General features: G+C 41.7%; 1 protein-coding gene across 3 annotated transcripts; it reads left to right on the top strand.

The window, feature by feature from the left end:
* The first annotated feature begins 1,932 nt into the window (after positions 1–1,932).
* csnk1db (casein kinase 1, delta b) lies at positions 1,933–13,980 on the top strand. Of its 3 annotated transcripts, none has more exons than XM_058061717.1 (10): positions 1,933–2,410; positions 5,100–5,210; positions 6,120–6,268; positions 7,763–7,991; positions 8,113–8,283; positions 8,363–8,511; positions 9,176–9,344; positions 10,332–10,465; positions 10,720–10,790; positions 12,811–13,980. In XM_058061717.1, the coding sequence occupies exons 1-9, from the start codon at positions 2,335–2,337 to the stop codon at positions 10,750–10,752; spliced, it is 1,221 nt and encodes a 406-aa protein (XP_057917700.1). In that variant the 5' UTR covers positions 1,933–2,334; the 3' UTR covers positions 10,753–10,790; positions 12,811–13,980. The 3 variants fall into 3 exon arrangements, with proteins under 3 accessions (XP_057917700.1, XP_057917699.1, XP_057917698.1); XM_058061716.1 differs by having other exon boundaries at positions 10,725–10,790; XM_058061715.1 differs by lacking the exon at positions 10,720–10,790 and having other exon boundaries at positions 1,934–2,410.
* The last annotated feature ends 340 nt before the right edge of the window (positions 13,981–14,320 follow it).

Genomic DNA, 14,320 nt, shown 5'->3' on the forward strand with positions numbered 1-14,320 from the left:
GAGGTCGGCTAGGTTTACATAAGAGTATTTTCCTTGTGCCTTTATACCTGTCATGCGCCACTGTGGAAAGATTTACTCAACGGTTAGCGTACAATACTACATATTGTTGTTAATATGTTGCATGAGTCTAACTGTGTTCTTAATGTATTTGTATATTTTTCTATTAGAAACTTCCTTGTTAGCATAGCTTGCTAGCAAAGTGGCAACTGAAAACAGACCCATCTGTCATGTAATCAGTGGTTGACTCAAAAATGAAAACACACAACACGTGTTTATAGATTTACCTGCATAAAACAATTCAAATTGCATAGAAATGATGAATGAAAGGCGGCACGGCGGTCGAGTGGTTAGCGCGCAGGCCTCACAGCTAGGAGACCAGGGTTCAATTCCACCCTCAGCCATCTCTGTGTGGAGTTTGCATGTTCTCCCCGTGCATGCGTGGGTTTTCTCCGGGTACTCCGGTTTCCTCCCACATTCCAAAAACATGCTAGGTTAATTGGCCACTCCAAATTGTCCATAGGTATGAATGTGAGTGTGAATGGTTGTTTGTCTATATGTGCCCTGTGATTGGCTGGCCACCAGTCCAGGGTGTCCCTGCCTCTCGTCCGAAGACAGCTGGGATAGGCTCCAGCACCCGTGAGGAAAAAGCGGTAGAAAATGAATGAATGATGAATGAAAGGACTTGCTCCCAAAGACACAAAGTGCCAGCGAGATGCCACAGGGGCACCATCTTCCTGTTTTGTTTTGCCATTAGTTATTTCTAGAATTCCATAGTGTTTCTCGCCTTCTTTATCAAGATCCTATAGCACTTGGCTCCATTTTTGGGTTATTGAGGTGCGAACCACGATTGAATTTGAAGGTGGTGTCCGTGTGTGGTCTCTCCGTGACACACGGTGTCTTTGGAAACAGTCGCATCAACAAGGAATCATCATTTTTATGCATTTCCAATTGTTTTCTGCATACAAAACTATAATTGTAAAACAAACAACTAACTAATAAACAATAAAATTGTAATTTCTATTAGCATTTTGGGCTTTCTGGCATGGTTCAACTGGATTGACGTGATTTGTTATGGGAAAAACGTATTAGATTTGGCGCTTCTGGAACCAATGAATGACTGGAACCACGTTTCACCCACCACTAGAACTCTGCCACAACTTCATGTAATATCAGACATGTGTGATGTAATGCTTGGTCAGGGGTCCTCACTGGACCCCAATGCCTTCCTGTGATTGGACCATCCACCAGCAGACAGTACCTGCAAAAAGCAGAATATTTGCAAGAAGTCCATTTAGTCCAAATCAAAATGCATATAACTTTGATTTGAACATTAATATATGTATTTATGAAGTGAATTATTCCTACATGAGCACTCATCAGGTTGTGTTAAACCTTTAATCCGACAGGGTGTGACCGCGGAATGCACACAACATGCAGAACATTGGAGTACACGTGCCAGCCGGTTAGCCAATATGTACAACGACAGCTTGGCCATGTGAGCGGCCCTTTCCCTTATTCTGATTGGCCTGTTTAACAACCAATGAGAAAAAATCCTCAGCAGCTGGCGCACAGTCAGCCAATGAGAAAATAGCAACCGGAGGCTGGGCTACACATTTGGGCTGACCTGGGCGTAGTCGTGTACTTTTATTTATTGTACATATATTATCATTGTAAGACTGCTAAATGTATTTAAACAAAAACAACAAACTTAAAATACATCAATATCAGAGGGTTTAAACACCACGGAGATTTAACAAAAGACACACTTTTGTCGTTGTCTTCATCAACTTAAATATGTGTTCGAATGGCTGATTAAATACGATTCACTCTTCTTACACGACCACCCGAGTTATATTCCAAAATATTCATAAAAACACTTGGTCCGGCACGCCTACATATTCAACCAATTTCCTTATCTGCCCGCGGTTGCTAGGGGAAGTGACGTAGGTGACAACCAGCTTTCATGACGAAGGGGAAGAAAAATAGCCTTACGCTAAAGGGGAGTTGAAAGAGTACTGGTTCGGGTTTAAATCCGTCTCAATCCTCTGAATTTGGCCTTAAAATGACCCCCCTAAATCACAGAACATAAACTACGTTTTTTATACTATCGATTGATACCAAAATCATCGATATCCGATTTTTGGACAAAGAAAAAGGGGATGGTGAATTTTGGATTGTACAGAAGAATCAGATTCCGGGGAGAGAAGAATTGAGAATCTTTTAGGGGTTGTCAACCACTTCAGGAAGGTGCCGAGACAAAGAAAAGGACGATATTTCAGTAAACGTTGGAAAGAAATTAAGGATTAACTTGTTATAATATTAGCCAGCAGCAGAATGGAGCTAAGAGTGGGGAACCGATACAGACTCGGCAGAAAAATCGGAAGTGGTTCGTTCGGCGACATCTATTTAGGTGAGTTTCAAGTAATTGTAAAAAATGGCATTTTTGTATATGTATGTATCATTTTAGCATGTACTAGCGGCGTATATTTATTTCAGGAAATATGATAAAGCTAGCTAAGGCTAGCTTGTTTCATGAGATTATTTGACAAAATCCTATTTCCTTAAATCCACAAATAAAGGGCAATTAAGTAGATTCATGTGTTGCGTTCAGGTAAAAGTTGAAGTTGTTGGTTGCTGCTAGCTTGACGTTCTCAGTCGTCCTTACACAATACAACCCCCCCACTGTAGCCCGTCCCCGCCGACAAGGCCACAGGCTCGTCTTTCTCGCTGGTGTTGCTGCTGGAAGTGATACCATCTGGGTTTGTTGCTTTTGTGTTTCCAAGGATGCGTCGATGACATGTTGAAGCTGTTGTAAACCGGTCTCTATGTGACACCCGTCTCTAATGCGATGGAAACGTTTGCTATATTTGTTTCACTGAGACCTTCCATAATACATGTTCTGCCACTTTGAAGCATTCAAAAAATATCATTTAAGATTTTTTTTTTAAATGAAAAAATAAGCAGCAATTTTATAAAAATCTAAATAAAGTTGTAATCTGCTGGGAAAAGCTCCTGATTTTACAACAATAATATTAACAGTAATATTATGAGAAATCTAGAAACCCTCGCGAAGCGCCATAGTTCACCCCCATATTGTGATTCACACCAAAAATAATAACCCTACAATTTTTTGGATCGGTCTTTGATATTTTGTAGAACCTGTTGTACACTTCTTTTTTGGCAAATTTTTATGGCAAAAATGTTGCAAAAATTAAAGAATCCTTTAAAAATATCTTGGATCCACCCCCAAAATAAAGCAGTTCCTTCATCTCCCATTTCTGACAATTCCTGAAAATGTAATAAAAATCCGCACTAACTTCTAAAGTTATTTTGACCACAAAGAAATTCTGGCAAAAACCTTGTTGCTTGCGCTTGACACCGGTAAAAAATGTTCGGCAGCATAACATTGAAATAGTTAAGATGCTTTCATAATATTATGAATAACAAAACAATGAAGAACGTTGTACTTTTAGGAAAATTAGGTTGTGGAAAATACTACGTTACTAGAAAAAGAAAATTTCCAAGAACAGTTGAAATAATTTTGGAGAAAAGAAAGCAGAAATGGTAAAAAGCTTTAATTTTACAAGAATAAAGTCAAAATATTAGAGAAAAAAGTCAAAAGTTGCAATTTTATGACTTATTTTGTAGGTTATACTATGATGAGAAACAAAAGGGGAAGTTATTTTATTGGGGGGGAAAAGGTCGTCCTCTCGATCATTCGATGGGTGGGAATGATGACATGGCAGTTAGCAGTAACCACTTATACATGGACCCAAATATTCCAATTGCATTAGGTTTATTTGCGCAAACGGAAAGAATGTAAGCTTTGTATACACCTCATTCCGAAAGAAAAGTGCCAATCCGAATGAATATATAATCGGATTCACAGGGGTGGAATATTCCTTTCCCCAATCCGATTGAGGTATCTTGTACTTGATTATAGTGGCGCATGTAGACACGCGATTGGAATATGTATACCATTGCTTTCGGAAAGAGAAAAACTCCTCACGTAAACGTGGCTAGTGATGAACCTATTGCAGGTTTGCGTGACAATGGTGACTGCAGATGTCAGGTTTGGATTGGCGACTCGCTATCTAAGCCTTCATAGGGTCTGCACTACTTGTGTCTAGTAGCTGGGCGCTAGGCTAATGTCAACACAATCAATTCACAAATGTGCCCATTTATTTATAAACCTTTCAGCTTATGAAATAATTTGTGTAAATGTTGTAATAGCATGACTTTATGAGGGCGGCAGTGGCTCAGAAGGTAGAGCAGGTCGTCCAGAAAGCAGAAGGTTGGCGCTTCGATACCCCGTCACATCCACCCAGTCACTGCCGTGGTGTCTGTGGGCAAGACATGTCACCCGCCTTGCCTCCAGTGGATCCCCACACTGCTCTACGGATAGGAATGAACGTTTGATGCTGGTCGGAGAGGCCGTTGGCATAAATTGGCAGCCATGTTTCCGTACTACCCCAGGGCAGCCGTAGCTTTGTAAGCTACCATCTGTTGTTACTTGTTTTATTTTCCCCCACAAGTACAAGTTTTTTCTTTCTCATAATATTTTATTTATATATATGATTTTTTCCTCAAATTACAAGTGCATTATTGTAAAATGCCTTTTTTCTTTAATATTTCAACTTGATGCTAGGCTACTTTATGCCACTAAAAGACGTTATTCTTGTAAAATGATGACATTTTGTTGTTAGATTCCAACTATTTCATCCAAATACTTTGATTTTTATTTTTGTAAACTTACTGCTGCTGCTTCTTTTTTTAGCTTTGATTTTAAAATCATATTTTTGAATCGAGCCACCGGCCAAAAAATCCCAGCCTGGTGTGGGAAATGTTGTGCACTGAAAAGAATACATGTACCGTCACACCCTGAGCAATTGGCCAATAAAATCAACAGTTCATCCACAGAAGGAATCCTTTTGTTCTGTCCTGCTGCCAGTAATTATGATCTTTTTTAGCTAGTTATAAAAGTCTGTGGTGTGTAAACCGTTTTTCAGGTCAATTCCACAAAAATGTGTTGCTCCTCCTGCCTCGTTGTGCACAAGTATTTCGATTCACCATGCATGCCGATATTTGTCTGTTTCCAGGTACGGATATTTCTGTGGGGGAAGAGGTCGCTATTAAGTTGGAATGTGTGAAGACCAAGCACCCCCAGCTCCACATCGAGAGCAAGATCTACAAGATGATGCAAGGCGGAGGTGATATATCCACTTTATCTCATTCCAGGTTGTTGATTCATCACTGCAAAAAACACAGAGAGCTCAAATTTAAGATGTAAAATGTACCTAAAGTACCTTTCATTAGCCTTGGTGATGAGCAGCAGGTCTGAGAGACGCTTGATGACAGTCCAGTCACCAAAAAGCAAAGTCACATTATTTCCTCATAATATTACATGTTTATGCTCCTAAAGTTCTAACCTTTTTACTTGTTAGAGGACAATCTTTTCTCTATTTTGACTGGAATCTGAGTGTAAAACTATTTCAATGCCTCTTTTGCCTCGTATTGCAATAACTGAATAACTTTTCCCCACCTGATTTTCTAAAATTTACACATTTAATCTTTGTTTCCATTTGGTTCTCATAATATCACAGCTTGTTTTGTTTAAAATTTCAACTTTATGCCTCTATGCTACTAAAATATACAAGGTTATTTAGACTATAATCTTGTGAAATTACTGCTGATATATTTTTTCCCGAATGTGCCGTTTTGTTGTTTGTCAAAATCTAGTTGTAGAATGTGCTGCAGGCCTCCATTTGGACACCCCTGCCCCGACAACCGTTATGTGTGTGTTTCTTCCAAAGAAAGAAACATGGTATGCAGTATTGCTTCCAACTGCCAATGTAAAGCATAATGTTGCATACAAGAAAGTATTGGGTTACTTGAGGTAGCCGCAAACAGTTTTGTGTAGCGCTTGATTGTAAAAAAAAAAAAAAAAAACACCCGACATGGAGAGAATAGGAACAAGTGGTATCTTGTTAATAAAGGAATGGCTATCTGCTATTAGCCAAATATGATGGATGTTGGCATTCAGTGCATTCTCCATTGAACATCATTTCTGTCTCCTGTTACTGTTCTCTATCAACTCATCTCTTTTCTTATGCTTGTAGTTGGAATTCCAACAATAAAGTGGTGTGGCGCTGAAGGTGACTACAACGTGATGGTGATGGAACTGCTGGGACCCAGCCTGGAGGATCTCTTCAACTTTTGCTCCCGCAAGTTCAGCCTCAAGACAGTCCTCCTGCTCGCTGATCAAATGGTGAGACGCCTGGCTGACTTCTCTACCCTCTCTCCTTTTACTCCTCACTCTCTCCTGGCGCGGGCCGCTTAAACCACTCCAATTTAGTGTTGTGACCGTTCCACGATATGAAAGTGGAGATCCAGCACGGCTACAGTGTGGAACTTTGTCCCATCCTTTTAGTCCTGCCAGTTGAGACTGGGCTTGACTGTGTGAGTTAGGGCTAGATAGCACAAGCACCGTTAGCTGCCTCTTTAGTATCCAACGGTATGCTAGCATCCAACATGTTACTCGTGATTGAGTGGTATAAAGCGGTGACACTCAACAAGCAACAACCACTAAACTAAATTAGTCATGTGACCCTGAAGCGCAAGTTTCTGAAAAGTCTGACCTACACTGGCAGGTCAGGGATCAACCGATATGTTTTTTTTTTGGGGGGGGGGGGGGGGGCTGATACCGTTTTTTTTTCCATCACCCTTAGCCGTTGGCCGATTTTGCTTGGGCTGATATTTGTGGCCGATACTGCTTTCGCTCCCTCAATTTACATGAAAAAAAAGACAATGATAACAAATATTCCAGGTCTCAAGTTTAAACAAATATTTATTGAAATGTAAACACTGAACACAGTAGGAATCAGCTTTTTTAAACATACATTAAGTTTAACACGCACAAAATGATGGCAAAATAACTGAAAATAAACACATTATTCTGCTGAAACCACAAATTGCAAAAATGTAAAAAAAAATACATATCAAACTAAATATAAAAGTTCTAGTTCTGTGTGTGTGTACAGCTGATGACAGAGCCACCTCTGCGCCATACATTTTTGAAATGACCACTGGCTTCCCTTTAAGCCATCAGAGGGTGTAAAGGGTATAAAGCTACTTGGCTATAGGAAGCAATATGTGAGACTATACATCTTCAGTTATCAATACAGTATTCTGTATCATGTGGCATGCCCCAGGGGTCAACCCTATTCATTTGGCAACAGCAGAAAGAACATTTAGAGCTGGAAATCCCACATTACAAATATATACAATAGAAAGTTGCCCCAAATGGATTTTTCCCTACAGACATTGCTGCTCACTGTTATGTAAGCATGCGTCCCAAACTCCATGCATTCTTGCTGTGGGCCCTGCTTGGGCACGTCTTGGAAGTTATTGTGCAATATATCCCTCATAGACGTAAAAGCACGTAAAAACAAAAGTCAATTGTGAAATATTGTTTTTTCGTTGGTGGTCAGATGTCCTGCTAAAAGATCAACTCGAAGGCAACAAAATGAATGCACATCAGCAAAAACAACCTCCTTTGTCAGAAATGATGAAATGGCTATTTCAATTTTTTTTTTCTTATTTGTGTTTCAAACACAAGGTAAAACTGATCTTCCGGACCAACTGGGCCAAACCTTCATTGCTGCTCTTCCTTTCTTGCAATAAAGTTGTGTATACAGCAGAAATACACCATGATACATTTCACGCAATATGGACTCCTTTTCTCCTCTCTCCTCCACTGCAGATCAGTCGCATTGAATACATTCACTCCAAGAACTTCATCCACAGAGATGTGAAGCCAGATAACTTTCTGATGGGACTCGGCAAAAAGGGGAACTTGGTCTACATTATTGACTTTGGCCTGGCTAAGAAGTATCGCGACGCCCGTACTCACCAGCACATCCCCTACCGCGAGAACAAGAACCTGACTGGCACCGCACGATACGCCTCAATCAACACCCATCTGGGGATTGGTATGAACGCACGCACACCAGCAGCACAGATGGAAGAAGCCTGTTAGGATGCAAACATGCTTAGACTTGTTTGAAGGGGAATAGCAAGTTAAAGTTGTGTTTTTTTTTTTTTCTTCCACAGAGCAGTCAAGGCGTGACGACCTTGAGTCCTTGGGCTATGTTCTTATGTATTTTAATTTGGGCTCCCTGCCTTGGCAAGGTCTCAAGGCTGCCACCAAGAGGCAAAAGTATGAACGCATTAGTGAGAAGAAAATGTCCACCCCTATTGAGGTTCTATGCAAGGGATACCCATGTGAGTCAACCTCTTGTACGCCTTTTTCAAATGTGTTTTACTCATTCTGACGGGATTTTTTGCTTCTCTTCTGTCACAGCTGAATTTGCAACCTACCTGAATTTTTGCCGTTCATTGCGCTTTGATGACAAGCCAGACTACTCATACCTACGTCAGCTGTTCCGGAACCTCTTTCACAGACAGGGATTCTCTTATGACTATGTGTTTGACTGGAACATGCTCAAGTTTGTGAGTATTAAACCTGAAAAGGGTTTGCTTTGTGTTTGCTTGTGTTTTTTTTAGCAATTTCAGATCACCAACAAATAGCAATATTAGCCAATGACAACACAACTGAACACAAAATGCAGGTTTTAAATGAAACTTTTTATTATTTAGGAAGAACAACAATCCAAACCTAGATGGCATTGTGTGACTTTGTAACTGAACCGCAGGCCTCATGAGTCCACCATAAGAAAGACACTGGGGAGCAAAAACCAAAAGCACCTAAAGAGGACCTATTATGCTCTGAAAAGTGGGTTGGAGACCATTGACTACCATGTATGACCTTAGAGTGGTAACGCAGGCTCGCTGGCGATCATCAATAATGAATTCTGAATGAACCATGAAAAATCCTGAAGGAGAATGTCACAAAGGCTTGATTGCACCCAAGCACATATTAGCTTTAGGGGGCCATCACTTTTTCACACAGGAGTTTTTTTGTCTCCTTTAAGTTTTGTTCCTTTGTGCGTTGTTGTCATTGACTAATATTTACATTTGTTTGATGATCTGAAAAGTGTTAGAAACATGCAAAAAAAAAAAAAATCGAGAAGGGGCACGTAGTCCCACCACTGTATATACAGTGTATGTAACATGCAGTCATGATTTCGATAACATATCATCCCCCCCAACGCAGGGTGCCAACCGTGCAGCAGAAGAGGCAGAGAGAGAGCGCCGGGACCGGGAAGACAGGCTGAGACATGGCAGGAACCCCGGGGCCAGGGGTGTGCCTGCTGCCTCGGGTCGACCACGGGGGGCCCAAGATGGAGCCCCACCCACGCCACTCACACCCACCTCGCATACAGGTAAATTAAAGCCAGCAGAGTGTTGTTTTGCACGTAAAGTAAGTCCAAAGTAAGAGGAATGGAGAAATCCTGACTGATGATAAACATGGAGGCTTTATACTTACGTAGTGCGATGCCATACTTCCAAGGACGCAGCAGCCATGATCAGCTTGGTGATCCAAACAGATCACCATGTAATTATGAACATGCATCTTTTGTTCAATCATCACCTTTACTCTAACCCAGGGGTGGGCAAACTACGGCCCGGGGGCCACATCCAAGCCAAGTGTTTGAATACGGCCCGCCCAATCTTTCAAAAGTATTTAATTTAAACTCAACATACAACCTGGCATCATGGCCTGAGCCAACCTTTTGATGGTTGTATCGATTTCGTTGTTTGACATGGTCTGTTGTTTACAAAGTGCTCCTGAAAAAAGAGACACAAGCACAATTAAAATAATAATTATTATATTATTATTATAACTATTATGATTATTATATTTATTATATTAATGCTAATTATTATATTAATTATATATAATAATATTCTTATATTTGCATATTTAACATAATAATAATAATATAATAATTATTATTTTAATTTTATTTTAATTATTATAATATTTTATTTGTAAAATATTTAAATATAAATATAAAATAATAATAGCAGATTGCATGACAATTTTACAGATACAATAATACCAGGTGGACTGTTACGTGTAAAATATACAGTCTGCCCCCCCCCCCCCCCCCCCCCCCCCCCCCCCCCCCCGGACATTTTGTTATATCAATGCGGCCCGCGAGTCAAAAAGTTTGCCCACCCCTGCTCTAACCCGATGCATGTGGTCTAAACAAAAATCGGATTCTGATGACATTCCATGTTTTATTGGCAGCACTCAAGTTTCTTATTTTGCCAGTCATAAAGCGCCCGTGTTTTGGCCTTTTGAGCGGTATTTGAGTCCTACAAATGTGTGTTGGATTTTTAAGTTTTGATTTTGTGTTGTGCAGCTTCCCCTCGTCAAGCGTCCGGCATGGAGCGTGAGCGTAAAGTCAGTATGCGACTGCACCGCGGCGCCCCTGTGAATGTTTCGTCTTCAGACCTGACCGGACGACAAGACACCTCACGCATGTCCACCTCACAGGTACAAGACACAGCACTTTACACCAAGGACCCGTTTGAAAACTAACCATAAATGCCGCCTGCTCGCTGGGGGTTCGTGGCATGGATTGGTGCTCATTGGGTGACCACCATTGTTGATAGTCATCCCCGGGGGTAGAATAGCTCAGTATTTTACACCCATTAAGTGACCTTACCAGCTCTTTAGCCCGGTTGCTACACGACAAGGTTTCTGACTTGACATATTGGACCTTGTCTCTCCCTTCCCCCCAACCTCAGAATAGCATTCCCTACGAACATCACGCCAAGTAGAGGCTCGCCATGTCCTTGTGTGACGGCGGCAGCACTGGGTGAGTCGCACACCACCCCCTCCCCCTAAAATCACCAAGAATGCATTCATCCATCTTCCAGTTCTACCTGGACTGCCTCAGAATAAGCCTTTCAGCCAAATGTCTTCTGTTCACCTGAGACAAAGTGAGTCGATGTGCAGGAAATGAGCCATTAGTTCTTATGAGCTAATAGGCATCTGTAGCTGGAGGTGGCTTGGGCTCCCTGTCAATGAGATGGAGGTTGAGTTAGGAGGCTGCAGTCCTCAGAACTGGTCTGGATAATGCATCACAGTGTGTACCCTAGTCCAAGAATGTATTCCCCCCCAATTGCCTACTTCGACAACAAAAGAATGCCCTGTTGAAACAGCTTTTTGTCCTTGTGGCTTTTTGCTTGCAGCGTTGGTTTCATGTCGGGCTGCACCATTCTGGGGACAGATGTTTATCTGGGGCCATTTTATTTAGTGTGTGCGTGTGTATAAAAGTGTTGTAAGCACAGGGCCCCGAACATGGAGATGTGTTGCATATTTAAAATGCATTTGTTGGCCACAATGATTGTAAATGTATGTTAAACATAAAAAAAAATGGCTCCATGTTCAAGGCCGCATGCTTTCATTTTGTAGCAATCACAATGCTTTTGCATTTAAGGCTGGGTCAGAAAATAATAATACATTCAATTAATGACTACATATTACTTTTATTATCCATATGAAGTAGCATCACGTCATTTAGCCGTAATAGAAAAGAGCCAGTGTGAGTGAAGGTGGGTTCAAACCCGTTATTGAGCACCCCTTTTGAGTAATGCTTTTGACTCATGCAGCCTTTTCTAACGTTCCACTCTACAAAGTAACTCGTAAAAGTATGTAGGATTTCTGCTCATACTGGAGCAATACTGGTATTGTCCGATACACACAACTGCAGTATCACTACCATGTCAGAAGTGACACGCCTGCACATTGGTATGAGCTTTGGTGCAGTCCTACTTCGATTTCACAATAGGAACTCCTACACCTTTATTACCCACCCCCCCAGTGTGGATTGGTGCAGTCCTGCCTTGATACCACAAACATCAATGACAGGACCACAATAGGAACTCCTACACTGTTATTACCCCCACCCCAGTGTGGATTGATGCAGTCCTGGTCTTTTTCTTTTTGGTTTTTCCCTACACAGTCTTGCCCCCCACCCTCCCCCCCCACGCCTTAACCCTTGAAGCTACTTGTTTTGCATCTGTGCTTGGTGCTTCCCTGTGGCTGTGGCTGAAAAGCACCGTCATCCATTCGTTCCGACATGGATTCCCAATCATGGAAAAGCTCGAGAGCAATTCATTCATATAACCGTGTTGAGAAATGACTGGATGACTGCAAACGTTCCTCCTGGCTGTGATTTGAATTCTTTGGATGAAGCTCTTCTTCGATTGTGTGTGAAAATGTTTTGGGTTTATTGGTCACATTTGGTGCTTACCGATCTTGGCTCTGAGATGCCGTCTTGTCACTCCTGAAAGCCTTCTTGCATGACGGGCCTTTCAATTTCCCGACAAAAACACAACATTGCAAAATGATGCGCACTCACAGACGGTGTCGCTAACTATATTGCAATCATAAGCTAATATAATTGAGATGTTTCATGACACATTAAGAACAGCAGCGTGGTTGATGGCACATCTCTTACTGTCTAAACTCTACAGCTTGCCACTCAGCCAAGCTAACATGGCTGCTACAGGTACATTATACTTGAGTGGCATCTAGTGGTGAAAACGTGAATGACACCTCATGACAATGGTCTTTTAAAATGTAGAGAAATGCCTTATGAGGATGATTTGTAGCAGAATTATTGACCAGCAAGGTGTGTTATCGTGACGGGCGTACATAGATAGATGGATAGACTTCCTTTATTGTCATTACCGGCGAAATACCAGAGATTTCAAAGGAGAAGGATTGAAAAAAACTAACAAAAAGAAAGAAACTTAAATTAGTAGCTAAAAATTGATGCAGCTTTTGGATAAAGGACAATAAACCTCCTCCTGTCTGCTGTTTCCTCCTAGATGGTGTCAAGCGCACTGCCTGCAGGTCTCCATCCCCTGGCTCCTCGATGAGCCGGTATCACGCAGCCTCAAAATAGCGCCGCCGCTACTCCCCAATCACTCGTGCAAAACAGCAAAACATGGGAAGTACTTTGTTACTGACTGCCGTCAGTATGCTCACCTCCACCAGTCGTGTCCTCTTTACCCACCCCTTCTTTTTCTTATGTCTGGGTCTGAGCATAAGTAGCTCAGGTTTTCTGTCCACTTCTTTCAGGAGGTATCCGGACAACTCACGCTGCCCCCGCCCCCCCCAAAAAAAATCAGGTCACGCCCTTTTTCTAATCACGTGTGCACAAGATCATGATTGCGGCAACATGGACGACATGTCCGCCACACCCCCCGACCAAGCACATCCACAGTCTGAGTTGTTCTGCTAATGGCAGAGACTCTGAGAGCTGATTGGCCCGACATTTCTACTGCTTGTCACATGTCTCCATCAACGAAGGTACCAAACGGTATTTGGTATTTCATATACTCACCTTAGCTAGTTTCTGCTTCCCAGCCAGGTGTTGAGTGGGTCCTGCTCCCTTTTTAGTCTACTTTTGGCAAGGGTGCAAGAGCTTCATTTGGACACTTTGGACCAGATTTCTATTCACTGTGTACAGATTAAAAGAAAAAAAAGAAAAACACTTGAAAAAAAAACAACCATTTGCTCTGTCTTATTGTTTTGAAGCTGTGAAATACTTGCAATATAGATGTGTACATATATTTTGTCTTTCTGATTGACTTTCCTAGTTAGGGCTGAGTCTAAGCATCCTTTGGTTCACCAGCCGTACAATAAGTGTAGTGTCTTACTCGTCAGTGTGTGTGTCCCCCCACCCTCACCCCCACAGCGTCACAGGCCGTGGGGTCTTTTTCATACACTGCTGTCAGGGCTACTTGTCAATAAGGGGGTCCCAGATCCTCTTTTCAAAGACGCATTTTGGCAATGCTTTGAAATGTAACATTTTCTAAGGGGTTAGTTGATTTTTCTGCTTTTTGCGTGTTTTTCAGGGTCGAATAAAAGCGACGCCCTGTTGTCATTCTTTGTGCTGCTCACTCTGGTTTCTTTTAGTTGAGCATTTACCTTAGCACACTTCTATTTGCCACTGTATTTGTCTACTTGACTTGTAAATAAATTAACTCCTTGTATCGGTGTGGGTGTGTGTCTTGAGTGCATTAGCCTGTTGACATTAGCATTCACGCTAGCCGTGATGTGCGTTCATTTGGCCTCTGTTCGTAACGCCGGCCGTGATATGTTGTCATTTGGCTTTTAGTGTGTTAGTAACGCTAGCCGTGATTTGCCTTCTTTTGGCTTCTATGTTTGTAACGCTAGCCGTGATTAGCTTTCTTTTGGCTTCTATGTTTGTAACGCTAGCCGTGATTTGCTTTCTTTTGGCTTCTATGTTAGTAACGCTAGCCGTGATTAGCTTTCTTTTGGCTTCTATGTTTGTAACGCTAGCCGTGATTTGCTTTCTTTTGGCTTCTATGT

Source organism: Doryrhamphus excisus, chromosome 22 (genome assembly GCF_030265055.1).
Source record: "Doryrhamphus excisus isolate RoL2022-K1 chromosome 22, RoL_Dexc_1.0, whole genome shotgun sequence".
NCBI classification, from domain to species: Eukaryota; Metazoa; Chordata; class Actinopteri; order Syngnathiformes; family Syngnathidae; genus Doryrhamphus; species Doryrhamphus excisus.

Coding starts and splice junctions, on each gene's coding strand:
- csnk1db (XM_058061716.1), top strand. CDS start 2,335: ATGGAGCTAAGAGTGGGGAACCGATACAGACTCGGCAGAAAAATCGGA. Junction 5,211..6,119: donor CAAGATGATGCAAGGCGGAG/GTGATATATCCA, acceptor TTATGCTTGTAG/TTGGAATTCCAACAATAAAG. Junction 10,466..10,724: donor CACGCATGTCCACCTCACAG/GTACAAGACACA, acceptor ACCTCAGAATAG/CATTCCCTACGAACATCACG.